We start from the raw sequence: 15000 nt of genomic DNA on the forward strand, positions 1-15000 counted from the left end.
CACCACAGCTGTGTACAGTGAGTACAGTCGGCTCTGCAGAGAGCTGCTTCAACATCATCTCTACACATGTGAAGTTTACGTGCCAGCATATTAGCTTGAGCATGCAATATGCAACACTGCCGCTGCACATCGTCATCATCACTGAGGTCATTCCTGATGATGTGACCCAAATATTTCATTTTCTGCACCACATTTAGCTCTCGACCTCCCATAAAAAATGAGGGAAAATGTATCTTCTGATCCTCCTTGGTTTTAGCAATCACGATAAGACTCGTTTTAGAGTTGAATTTGATGTCATACTGCACGCCATACAGTGAGCAGACTGTAAACCAGCGCTATAAGGAGACAGGACCACTAAGTCATCAGCGTACATCAGATGGTTAACAAGACAATTAAAACCCTGATTGACTACAAGAGCAGCACCACACGGATCAGTCAGGACAGTGAACTCCCCGACACCCTGAACCGCTGCTTTGCCCGCTTTGACAGACAGCGGAGCAACAGCTGAGAAGACCCGGCCCAAGCAGGAGCAGACACTCTTCCTCCAGCACCACCAGGTGAGGTCCGCTCTGAGGAGGATCCGCATCACCGAGGCAGCGGGACCGGACAAAGTGTCGGGCCGCACACTGAAGACCTGTGCCGACCAGCTAGCAGAGGTTTCACCAACATCTTCAACCTCTCCCTGCAACAAGCTGCAGTCCCCACCTGCCTCAAAGCCACCACCATTGTCCCTGTCCCGAAGAAGACCGCAGTCACCTGCCTCAACGACTACCGCCCAGTCGCCCTGACCCCTGACCCCTGTCATCATGAAGTGCTTCGAGAGGATGACACTATCGCACATCAAGGACGTCCTCCCAGCAGACCTGGACAGACACCAGTTTGCGTACCGAACAAACAGGTCTACGGAGGACGTGGTCTCATCGCTCTTCATACGGCCCTGTCTCACCTGGAGCACCCGAACACATACGTCAGGATGCTCTTCATTGACTTCAGCTCTGCCTTCAACACCATCATCCCCCATAAACTGGTGAATAAACTCAAAAATCTTGGACTTTCTACATCACTCTGTTCATGGATTCTGGACTTTCTCTCTAACAGACCACAGAATGTCAGGATAGGGAACCTGACATCAACAACCACCATCCTGAACACTGGTGCACCGCAGGGCTGTGTGCTCAGCCCGGCCCTCTTCACCCTCTTCACCCAGGACTGCTCCGCCACATATTCAACAAACACAATCGTGAAGTTTGCTGACGACACCACTGTGGTGGGTCTCATCTCCAACAACGACGAGACGCACTACAGACAGGAGGTCCAACATCTGGCTGAGTGGTGCTCGGACTACAACCTGGTCCTGAACACCACCGAGACCAAAGAAGTCATAGTGGACTTCAGGAGATCCAGGAAGACCACACCCTCTCCTCTCTACATAAGTGGGGAGGAGGTGGAGAGGGTGGACAGCATCAAATTCCTGGGGCTCCACATCACTAAAGACCTCACTTGGTCCCTGAACACATCAAACCTGGTGAAGAAAGCCCAGCAGAGGCTCTTCTTCCTGAGGAAGCTCAAACAAGCTGCCTGCCCCCTGCACTTCTGGTGAACTTCTACAGAAGTGTGATGGAAAGCATCCTGTGTATGTGCTTCACTGTGTGGTACGCCAGCTGCACAGCAGAGAACCGGAGGGACCTGGCCCGGGTGTTAGAACAGCAGAGAGGATTGTGGGAGTTACCCTGCCTGACCTGGACGCTGTGTACGCTGGCCGTCTCCAGAAGAAGGCCAGAAACATCTGCACAGACACCACTCACATCTGCACAGACATCACTCACTCGGGTCACTCTGTTTGTTCCACTGCCATCAGGAAGGAGATACAGGACCATCAAAACCCGGACTAACAGGCTGAGGAACAGCTTCTCCCCCAGAGCGGTTTCCTCCATCACCCCCCCCCCCCCCCCCCACCGGACAGTGCTGCGGTGAAACACAAATAGACAATAACACGACACTTTAACAAAGCACCTTTTTCACTTTGAAGCCATTGATGCCTGTTTTATCTTTTATTTATATATTTATATATTTATATATTTATATATTTATATATATATTTAATGTCTTGTTTTAAATCGTCTTGTCTTAATGTTTTTATACACTTTTTAACTGTTGCTGCTGTACTGACTGATGAGACGCCAACTCAATTTCGTTGGATGTTTTTGCAATGACAATAAACATCCTGAATGACCCGTACAGGTACAGGCAGGTGTGTAGCTCACCTGTACATGCTACCGTGCAGCTTTCCTCGCTGACGTAGTTGTTCTTGTTTCCTCTGCAGCCTCCGTAGATAAATGTTTCACAGCCACCTTTGTCACTGTTGTAATACCAGCGCTGAAACGCTGCTCTGCAAGGACCGACCTTAGGCTCCGCCTCACAGTGCTCTGATAGGACAAAACCACGCCAACATGTTACTTTTCTCTTTATTTTTTCTGTTTATCTTTCACTGACACATCTGTTTCCATAAAGTTATGGTCCTCAAACTATGATGACGGTGAGTCTCCTTAACAGGAAATGTATTAATTCATTTTGAAAATAAAAAGAATAATAAATGAATGTTTTATAGCGCTTTATAAGAACTCAAAGTCACTTCACACTAAGGATGAAACAAAAACCAACATGACTCAGACACAAGGATGAATGGGGAGGAGCTAAGAGAAAGCAGAGCTGTTGGTTTGGTTTGGAAATGTCTTTGAATCCTGTTTTATGTTCATTAGAAGACAAATGTACAGACAAGACAAACTGGATCTGCCTTCACTGATGATGCGTTCATGTGGAGTCATTTAGTCAAAGAGCTGCTGCTGTAATAAACTGATGGAAACTCAATGATGTGAGAAAATAGTTGAAACACACTCGCGAAGTCAGCAATTTCTGTAGGAGAAAAGAAGTAGTTACTGAGTCATGCACAACACACACACACACACACACACACACACACACACACACACACACACACACACACACACACACACACACACACACACACACACACACACACACACACACACACACACACACACACACACACACACACACACACACACACACACACACACGTTACCTTTGTCCAGAACAGGGGTCAACTCTGTGGCAGCAGGTTCAGCATCCTGAGACACGTCTGGACAGACAGAATCATAGGACATATTCATCAGAGGAGTGAACCCGAATACAATCAGTACTACAGTTATTACTACCAGTACTACGGTAATACTACCAGTACATCAGTTATTACTACCAGTACTACAGTAATACTACCAGTACATCAGTTATTACTACCAGTACTACAGTAATACTACCAGTACATCAGTTATTACTACCTGAACTACAGTTATTACTACCAGTACTACAGTAATACTACCAGTACATCAGTTATGACTACCTGAACTACAGTTATTACTACCAGTACTACAGTAATACTACCAGTACATCAGTTATTACTACCTGCACTACAGTTATTACTACCAGTACCAGTAGTAATACAAACTACCAGTTGGGCGACTGTGGCTAAGTGGATAGCCGGGCCGTCTTTCAATCACAGGGTCGGCGGTTCGATGCCCGGCTCTGCTAGACGCATGTCGATGTGTCCTTGAGCAAGACACTTAACCCCAAACTGCTCCCGTAGCTGAGCCTACGGTGTAGAAATGTGATAGCATCTGAATTGTAAGTCGCTTTGGATAAAAGCGTCTACGCTAAATGACTAATGTAATGTACCAGTACTACGGTAATACTACCAGTACATCAGTTATTACTAACAGCACTACGGTAAATACTACCAGTACTACAGTTGTTACGACCAAATGTACAGTTATTAATATCAGTACATCATTATTACTCCAAGTATTACATTTAACACTCCTACAGTTATTACTATGAGTACTACAGTTATTAAGGTACTCTGTGCGTACTTGAATTGAGGCTGAGAGCCAGTCGAGGACGTTTGACATGAAGTGAAGCTCAGCTCAGTCTTTCTAACTGAACCAACATGAACTGAATAAGACCAGGGAGTGGTACTGGTTTAAGGGAGTGGTACTGGTTTAAGGGAGTGGTACTGGTTTATGGTGGTCACTCCCAGTTGGTTTCAAATTCCTTCTAACTTCTATTGTACCAGACACTGGTAGTAGTACCATATAGTAGTAGTGGTACCAGACACTGGTAGCAGTACCATATAGTAGTACCGGTACCAGACAGTGGTAGTACCGGTACCAGAGTGGTAGTAATGGTACCAGACACTGGTAGTAGTGGGACCAGATATTGGTAGTAGAAACAGAGACTGGTAGTGGAACCAGTATAATATTTGGACTTTAGGAATAATATTGAAATGAATTTCGGACCAACTGAAGTAGTTAAACACAGAGGGCTCATCAACACTGATCCTGGACCAGTTTGATCCATTTTCATCATAAAGGTGACTCTTTAAAAAAACTAAAATGAAATATTAAAACTTAAACGTTTAAACTTCCTGATCCTAACTATTAAATATTCATGTTGTTGCCATAAAACCACTGGTTTATAACTGGGTTTAATGAACATATACATACATAGATACATAAGAGATTATTTTATCTTGATATGATATATTTAAAATTTTCTGTCATGTTTTATCCTGACATTCAAAATAAAGCTACAATCAATGACCCTACAATGTCTAAATGTTGGAGTTGAAGAGGAAACACTGAGGCGGAGCGACCGGTCGGACCTGAAAACACTGAACAGAGAACAGAACATTCCTCAGTGATGACTCACTGTCACCTGACAGGTGAGTTTCATGATGTCACAGGAGGAAATTAACTAATATATAGATTCATGGAGTTATTTATTTAAGTTTAATCGAGGTCATGAAAACCAGTGGAAGTTAATATGAACTTTAACTATGATATAAATTTAATAAACTAGAGTTTATTCTGATCCGTCTTCACTCTGGTGTTAAACTCCAGTCAGTCAGTCCGATCGGCTGCAGCGTCCAATCACATGACTGATGAACAATGAGGGGTGTGTCTGTTCTGTGTGTGTCTGTTCTCGTGGGTCCTCGCTCATGACTCCTCAGAGGTCCCTCCTCCGTCCTCCCTCCTCCGTCCTCCGTCCTCCGTCCTCGATCCTCAGAGCTAAATAAGAGCTTTGGGACGGCCGTCAATATGGCGGAGCAGAACAACTTCCTGTTCAAGCGAGGATCGAGGAAATGACAAATAAGAGACTTGGGATGTACCCTCTGAACATCTCTCTGCTCTCTGCCTCCTCCTTTGGATGACACAGCTGCTTATTCGTCTTGTTTGTTCAGTTATTTGTTCTTTAAATACATTTCTATTGATTACTTTTAACTCGTCTTGTACCCTTTGAGCCAGGTTGTAACTTACTGTACATACACACACACACATATATACATGTATATATATATATATATATATATACATACACGTGTATATATATATATATACATACACATATATACATATACACACACATGTATATACATATATATACACACATATGTATATATATATATATATATATATATACATATATATACACACATATGTATATATATATATATATATATATATATATATACACACATATGTATATATATATATATATACATATATACATATATATATATATATATATACATACGTACGTACGTACGTACACATACATACATACACATATATATACGTGTATATATATATATATATATATATATATATATATACGTGTATATATATATATATATATATACGTGTATATATATATATATACGTGTATATATATATATATACGTGTATATATATATATATATATATACATATATACGTGTATATATATATATACGTGTATATATGTATATATATATATATATACATATATACGTGTATATATATATACGTGTATATATATATATATATATATATATATATATACGTGTATATATATATATATATATATATATATATATACATATATATATATATATATATATATATATATATACATACATGTATATATATATATATATATGTATATATATATATATATATATATATATATATATATATATATATATATATATATATATATATATACACGTGTATATATATATACACGTGTATATATATATATATATATATATATATACACACACATGTATATATATATATATATATATATATATATATATATTTATATATATACATATATATACATATGCATATATATATATATACACACACATACATATATATATATACATATATATATTTATATACATACATACATACATACATACATACATACATACATACATATATATATATATATATATACGTATATATATATACATATATATGTATATACACACACACACACACACATCAATCAACCCTGTGATCAGACTCATTGATTAGATTATATTAATAATCCATAATCAGATTCTCTTACGGTTCTCGGTCTCGCTGCTCAATGACTTCCATGGAAGATTCAGCGGTACGACGCGCAGCTCGTCCTCTTCCTTCTGCAGCTTTCCACCGCCCTCTCTCCTCCCCTTCTTGCGGTAAATCTTGGACTGTGTTCCGGGTTCGAGAACGCACACGTCCCGGTCCTGGACCAGACAGTTGACCCGCAGGCACTGCGGCAGTCCGTCCGCTGGGAACTGGACCAGGGCCAGGTCACAGTCCGGGTCGATGCAGCACTCCGCCTGGCACTGCTCCAGGTCGGGAACCTCCGAGATCTTGTCTCGGGTCACCATGGAGGCGTTCAGGTGGACCAGACTCTGGTCCGGATCAATGGACGGGTCCCAGTCACAGTCCAGAGCCAGACCGGTACAGACCAGGACGCAGAACAAGAGACTCGAGCGGTCCATCTTCTGTTTGAAACTCTTTTAAAACTCGACAAAGAAAAGGTGTCTCGGCTCCGCGCGCACTTCCTCGTTTGGTGGCTTTTTGTTGTCGCAGATACATTTACCTGAGCGACAGGTGAGGTCACTGTAGCCACGCCCACAGAGCTGTGTCGTCACACGTCTCGTGTTTAAAACATTCAGTGCAATGTTGTCAAGATAATCCATCATTTAATTATTAATACAATTGATTTATGATAATAATTAAATGTAAGTATTGTTTATATTAATAAATACATTATATTATTCATAATAATGACTGTGATCAAACTCAATCTATTTTATTACAATATATTTCATAATATTGTCTTGATTAATATAATAAGAGAAATATTCAATTCATTCAATTTTATTAATAAAGCTGTAAATCCCAAACTTATTTTTTATTTATTGGTTTATTTGAACGGGACAGAGCACATTAATAAAAACATTTCTGTAAATGTGCCAGAGTTAGCCAAAAGGCTATTTTTCATCTGTACTCCCAAGAGGCAGATGTTCCACAATAAACCTAAAAACAATGTAAGATTAAAGTTAAAAGGTTAAACAATAGTGACACAACAATGCGTGGACAAACAATGAAAAAAAGTGAGAATAACTGTTAAAACATGGACTAACAACAGTATTATGCTGTAGTTGTTTAGACGCTAAAAAACATCCACGTCAGAGGCACAAAACATAAAAGCATACAGAGTATGTGAAATACATAAATCACTCAGACACAGATAAACAACAATAAAAGACAAGCATGCAGGTCGATGTGGGTCCACCGGCATTTTAAAGAAAGACAGAAAGGTGACAACAGACAGATGGAGGGAAGTTCAACACAGACAGAGAAAGAGTTACAATCTAGTGCTGACAGAGCTGAGTACTACTGACCGTTTCTGTAAGTGAGCTTTAAATGACCTGTGTGTGTGTGTGTGGTTCTAATGGTCACTGGGATGGAGTTCCATTGTAGTGCAGCTTGTACTGAACATGCAGAATGACTGAAAGCACTTTTCCTGAGTGGGACAATGTGATCCCCTCTTGCTGCTCCTCTTGGAGCCGATATCCAGTTGTTCTTATGATCACAAATAGTTTGAGTGGAGGAGAGGTGAAGCCATGTAAAGTCTTCTACATGAGACAGACATTCACATATTTAATCATGTTCTCCCAACTAAACAAGTTATATTTAGTTCGTATAGGGCAGGGTCTGCAACCTTTACTGTCCAAAGAGCCATTTTGCTCTATTTTCTACCAAATAAAATGTGTCTGGAGCCGCAAAAGCTATTCGATATCACAGCTTATATACGTTTTACATATAGTTATATTATATATACAAAAACTATAGTTTGTTGTATTTATGAAATAATAGAACAAGAATAAAGACAATTATTGACATTTTATTGCTATTTTAACTTTCATGAAGAGGAGAAAAAACTACACTGGCATGTGTCGGCCGACATTGAGGTCACAGAACTAAACACAGAACTATGCAGGTCTCGAGTCCTCCCCATAGTTAAATAAATATAACATATAGCTGCAGAAGTGAATCAAACAGAACAATTCAAGTCTATTTGGGTCCTCATGTTTGTGGAAAATAAATAAAATAACTTTGAAATAAATATAACATATAGCTGCAGCCTAATATCTTAAAATGAGTGAAGATAAAAAAGAGGCAGTTTGTATTTAAGTAAGACTAAAGTCCATTTCAGTGCGATGTCATCCTCTTTCCTCAGACACGACCGTCAACCGTCGCCTGAACATAAAAACACAACGACATCAGTTCAGGATCTCAAATAAATATTTTTCTCCAAGATAATAGCCTGTTAAATGATAGTGTTCTCACCTGTTTAATGTGACTTTTGTTTCTGAACATCGCTGCAGAGTTTCTCTGTGTCAGGGCTGTAAGATGTGACTGAGCTTCAAACAGGACTGCAGGCTGTCATCTGTGAGGCGGGAGCGATATTTAGCGCATCTCCAGCTTGATCTTTTTCAGCACATGTGTGTGTTTGGTCTGAAAGTGTCTTTCAACATTCCATTTTTTGTTGTTTGCAAATTCCTCGCCACATATTAAGCATACAGGTAGGCCAGCGTTGTTGGCAGTGAACGCAAATAAATACGTCCACGCAGAATTAAATTCTCTATTTTCTTCCAGGAGTTTTCTCTTTTTGGATTGATCCATTGATAACCTCACCGAGTCTGCAATCACGACGAGCCACCTGCAGGGGAAGCTTGACGGCGACGTAATAGGATGTGACGCACATTATGTTTGACTAAATATTAAAACGTTTTTTATTTTCCGTGACACAGTATCACCTCAAACTCCAAGATATGAGGTGTTCCCTTTGAAAGATTGTCCACTGACAAAAAACATTAAAATCAATTTAATTATTATTATTTTTTTGCACAAAGACTCAGGGAGCCGCAACAGAGGGGCAAAAGAGCCGCATGCGGCTCGCGAGCCGCGGGTTGCCGACCCCTGGTATCGGGCAATGATGAGAACGAACTGATTTTTTATCAAGGATTTTGATTGTTCAGTCAGAAGACGTCGTCTAGAAAATAAAGAAAACACGTGTTTTATTCACAATGTTTGATAAGTTTCAAATAAAATGTATTTTATAAAACATAAAAAAAAAAAAAAAAATTCTTTGGGTGCAAAGATCCTCTTTTTATTTTAGTCTGAAAATAACATAATCGTCAACACCAAAATAAAGAAATAGATATTCTATTATACAGTCATATATATTATATATCATATAATATATATCTATATATATTTATATATGTATACTTCTGTATGAAGTATATTATAATATACTTCTACATGAAGTATATATATTATATAACATTATATAGTATATATAATTCCATATGAACTATATATATTGTATAATATATATATAGTTATATGAAGTACACTGTATATTATATATTCAGAAGGCCTCCTTCAGGCTGCAGTTCATCTGTTCACATCAGGTGTCGCTGCTGCTCATATATTCTCTATCTAATGTACATGAACCTGAGGAGCACTAGGACCCAGCAGGATCCTCTTATGCTGCATTGTTGATCTCCTCGGAAATGTCAGCATCAAATAAAAGTGTTGCTGTTTTACTGTACTTTAGATTAGTTTCCTTTATTGACAATTTAATATGAACTAATCTTCCGGTAGTTTCTAAGAGAACACAAACAATACAATGAGAATAATACAGTAATATTACTATAAATAATCATCATCATTCCAGTGTTTTATTCTTATTATAATTATTAATCAATTATTAAATCAGATTGAGAAACAAATACAACAAAAGGTTTTATTACATTTACAAAAAATAAGAACACTCGCACACAACACCAATACACACGCACACACACCATAAACACACACACACACGACATAAACACACTCACACAAACAGTAGGAATCCGTTCGTTTTAATGTTTCCGTTCACAATCTCTGTCTGAATCTCAATTATACGAAAGCTCCTGAAGGCATCAGCAGTCGCGTGGTGCCGCACTCCTCCGATTCTGTCCGTCTGCACGCACAGCTTCGACAGTCCACTGGCTTGCGCGAATTTTTCTATTATTTTCTATTTTCAAAGCTTCATCAGAATTCATTCATTTATTCCCATTTTCTAAAATCACAAAATAGAGTAAGGGTTCTACAAGGAGAAGAAACGAGAGAATTTGGGATTGTATTTCTATTTGTTTTGTTAGTCGTAGTAGTAGTAGTAGTAGTAGTAGTACCCACTAGTAGTATTTCTTACTGCAATTCTTTATACTTTTTATTTTTGTCTTTCGTTTATTAAAATATTTTATAATCTGAATATTTGATCCGGTTTTGGGGATTTGTTTGGGAGGCGGACCGTCTGGGTTCAGGTGTGACAGGTCCTGATGGCGGCTCACCGGGTGGGTCGGCGGATGAATAAGGTGAATAATAGTCCGTCATCGAGCCGGGCCGGCGGTCAGAACCGTCAGACCAGGATCACCGTGAAGTACAACCGGAAAGAGCTGCAGAGGAGGCTGGATGTGGAGAAGTGGATCGACTGTGGACTGGATGAGCTGTACAGGTGCCGGGTGAGTATTGCAGTACTACTACAAGTACTACTGCAAACACTGCTACAAGTACCACTGCAAACTGCAAGTACCATTGAAAACTACAAGTACCACTGAAAAACAACGTGTTTTTCAACTGTTGGGGTTAATTGTTGGGGATACTCGGCTCTATATCTCTACACTGATGACACTCTGCTCTATATCTCTACACTGATGACACTCTGCTCTATATCTCTACACTGATGACACTCTGTTCTATATCTCTACACTGATGACACTCTGCTCTATATCTCTACACTGATGACACTCTGCTCTATATCTCTACACTGATGATACTCGGCTCTATATCTCTACACTGATGACACTCGGCTCTATATCTCTACACTGATGACACTCTGCTCTATATCTCTACACTGATGACACTCTGCTCTATATCTCTACACTGATGACACTCTGCTCTATATCTCTACACTGATGATACTCGGCTCTATATCTCTACACTGATGACACTCGGCTCTATATCTCTACACTGATGACACTCTGTTCTATATCTCTACACTGATGACACTCTGCTCTATAGCTCTACACTGATGACACTCTGCTCTATATCTCTACACTGATGACACTCTGTTCTATATCTCTACACTGATGACACTCTGCTCTATAGCTCTACACTGATGACACTCGGCTCTATATCTCTACACTGATGACACTCTGCTCTGTATCTCTACACTGATGACACTCGGCTCTATATCTCTACACTGATGACACTCTGCTCTATATCTCTACACTGATGACACTCTGCTCTGTATCTCTACACTGATGACACTCGGCTCTATATCTCTACACTGATGACACTCTGTTCTATATCTCTACACTGATGACACTCTGCTCTGTATCTCTACACTGATGACACTCGGCTCTATATCTCTACACTGATGACACTCTGCTCTATATCTCTACACTGATGACACTCTGCTCTATATCTCTACACTGATGACCAATGTTCCCTCTAATTTTTCATGTGTCTGGGCATACACACAAGCTCCCTGAGCACACTGAGGACCACTGTGAGCAACATCAGATGTGCACGCTGTGGCCACACACCAGTATCACACCTGTTCAAAACCTTGGATCATAGCAAGTTACATGGCTTATTCAAAGAATCAAATTACAGCAGCAATTTTCACTAGTTTACTTTTAATATAAATGATTTGACAAACTTTAAAGGAAAAAGACAAAAATCTTGTTGTTCATGAGATGTGTAGTATGTTTTATGTGAGAGTCCTGCTTTGGCCTGTGTGAGGTCCTGTTGTGGTCTGTGTGAGGGTCCTGTTCTGGAAGAAATTATACATATACACCTTTCAGACATAACATTTTGTTCACATTAAAACATTCACATTTTGCACAATGACGTGTGCTGTAGCTTGTGATACAGTGTAAATTCCTGTAACTCTGTTTGTAAAATATGTAATTACTCAGTTTTTTATTATCATTTCTACTACCCATAAATTATCTAGTAGTAACATAATTTAATGATTAATATCCATAAGTAAAAAATCTTAATAAATGTCACTAGAATATGCACAAATCTGACTTAAATTTTACCTTATTTTTCACGTCTGTCCTTCTCACTTCTCCAATGGTTGTACACTTTGTCCAGGTTGATGGCTTCGTCTGCTTCTTGCTTTGACTTTATGTCGCTGCCCGTTCGTTTCGCCATGATAAGGGGGGATAAGGGGCATTTGCGTCTCGTAACTCCGCCGCACTGTTGATAGCTAGCTAACCTGCACGGCGCGAATGGGCAGGGCAATAGTGTCAATGCTATGATTGGCTGCGTAGCGTAAGTGAACCGAATCGTATCATTGGCTGGACACCTGTCACTCACTGAGTTACGTTGCAAAATAGTACAGAAAACAAAATTATTATTATTATTATTATTATTGGTTTAATTGATTAGATAAGATTAGGACTAATATTAGATATTAATTAATACGTTTATGTTGAATTTTATTTTATGCGCTGCATAGATTTTCTTGTGCGCTGAGAATGTGCGACCAGTGCACGATTGCTCAAGCGCGCAGCTTAGAGGGAACATTGCTGATGACACTCAGCTCTATATCTCTACACTGATGACACTCTGCTCTATATCTCTACACTGATGATACTCGGCTCTATATCTCTACACTGATGACACTCGGCTCTATATCTCTACACTGATGACACTCTGTTCTATATCTCTACACTGATGACACTCTGCTCTATATCTCTACACTGATGACACTCGGCTCTATATCTCTACACTGATGACACTCTGCTCTGTATCTCTACACTGATGACACTCGGCTCTATATCTCTACACTGATGACACTCGGCTCTATATCTCTACACTGATGACACTCTGCTCTATATCTCTACACTGATGACACTCGGCTCTATATCTCTACACTGATGACACTCGGCTCTGTATCTCTACACTGATGACACTCTGCTCTGTATCTCTACACTGATGACACTCGGCTCTATATCTCTACACTGATGACACTCGGCTCTATATCTCTACACTGATGACACTCGGCTCTATATCTCTACACTGATGACACTCTGCTCTATATCTCTACACTGATGACACTCGGCTCTATATCTCTACACTGATGACACTCTGCTCTATATCTCTACACTGATGACACTCTGTTCTATATCTCTACACTGATGACACTCTGTTCTATATCTCTACACTGATGACACTCTGCTCTGTATCTCTACACTGATGACACTCTGTTCTATATCTCTACACTGATGACATTCTGCTCTGTATCTCTACACTGATGACACTCTGTTCTATATCTCTACACTGATGACACTCTGCTCTGTATCTCTACACTGATGACACTCTGCTCTATATCTCTACACTGATGACACTCTGCTCTATATCTCTATACTGATGACACTCTGCTCTGTATCTCTACACTGATGACACTCTGCTCTGTATCTCTACACTGATGGCACTCTGCTCTGTATCTCTACACTGATGACACTCTGCTCTGTATCTCTACACTGATGACACTCTGCTCTGTATCTCTACACTGATGACACTCTGCTCTGTATCTCTACACTGATGACACTCTGCTCTGTATCTCTACACTGATGACACTCTGCTCTGTATCTCTACACTGATGACACTCTGCTCTGTATCTCTACACTGATGACACTCGGCTCTGTATCGCTACACTGATGACACTGTTCTATATCTCTCATAATCTCTCATAAAGACTCATAATCACATCAGTAAAGAGGTCAGAGGTCGGATCACCATGAGGAAGACACAGATGTGAGGATGCAGCTGTCAGACGTATTGATTGATGAAGACATCAATGTTTGTGTGGTACTGTCGGTGGGTTGGACGGGGTGGGGTCCACATTTATATATTTTATATTTGTGTTGGTTTCATCAGGACTTATTTCCTCTAAATGTTTTTTCTTAGTGTTGGGCAACGATTAACATTTTTAATTGTGATTAATATCATTGTTATGGCAAAGTTCAATAATGAATTCAAAAGTAGTGTATTGTGCTCTTTTATTTTGAAAATACTGCTCTATGAACAAAAGGTCAATAACATTTGGTGTAAACACTTGAAACACATCAGGTTGTTGTTAGCAGCAGTATTCCCTTTACACAGCAGCAGTTATAACACAGTTATAATGATTGTGATCATAGATATTCAGGTGTTCACAACGTTATCTTCATGTGTGGAAGAGATGATATTTAAATATACTTCTTGCAAACTGCAAACCTATCTACGTCATGTTGTTATGTTAAATTCTCAGTCGTGATACTAAATGATGCTTACAATACATATTATAAACAAAACACTTTAAAAACTGTAAAATATGTGTTTAAATGAATCATTTATTTTTAGCTTATTTTGGTATTTGGGTATTTGGGAGCGGCAGCAGCAGCAGGAAGAGACGCCACACAAACAGCTGTTCACCTCTCGCTGCCTGGTTCTTGTGTTAAAAATGTCCGCTTAATAATAAATT

General features: G+C 39.4%; 2 protein-coding genes across 2 annotated transcripts in view; one reads left to right on the forward strand and one right to left on the reverse strand.

The window, feature by feature from the left end:
- The window catches only part of spint2 (serine peptidase inhibitor, Kunitz type, 2), a 17759-nt gene extending 10782 nt beyond the window's left edge, over positions 1-6977 (reverse strand). The window contains exons 1-3 of the mRNA XM_079272655.1: positions 6475-6977; positions 3104-3160; positions 2265-2426 (exon numbers count right to left, since the gene is read on the reverse strand). Coding sequence (XP_079128781.1) covers positions 2265-2426; positions 3104-3160; positions 6475-6895 — 640 coding nt within the window. The 5' untranslated portion in view covers positions 6896-6977. The remainder of the gene's footprint in view (positions 1-2264; positions 2427-3103; positions 3161-6474) is intronic.
- A 3821-nt stretch (positions 6978-10798) lies between these two features.
- ppp1r14ab (protein phosphatase 1, regulatory (inhibitor) subunit 14Ab) overlaps positions 10799-15000 on the forward strand; it is a gene marked incomplete at both ends in the record, with an annotated part of 6161 nt that continues 1959 nt past the window's right edge. The window contains one exon of the mRNA XM_079271501.1: positions 10799-10981. Coding sequence (XP_079127627.1) covers positions 10799-10981 — 183 coding nt within the window. The remainder of the gene's footprint in view (positions 10982-15000) is intronic.

This window comes from Melanostigma gelatinosum (genome assembly GCF_949748355.1).
Source record: "Melanostigma gelatinosum genome assembly, chromosome: 7".
NCBI lineage: Eukaryota > Metazoa > Chordata > Actinopteri > Perciformes > Zoarcidae > Melanostigma > Melanostigma gelatinosum.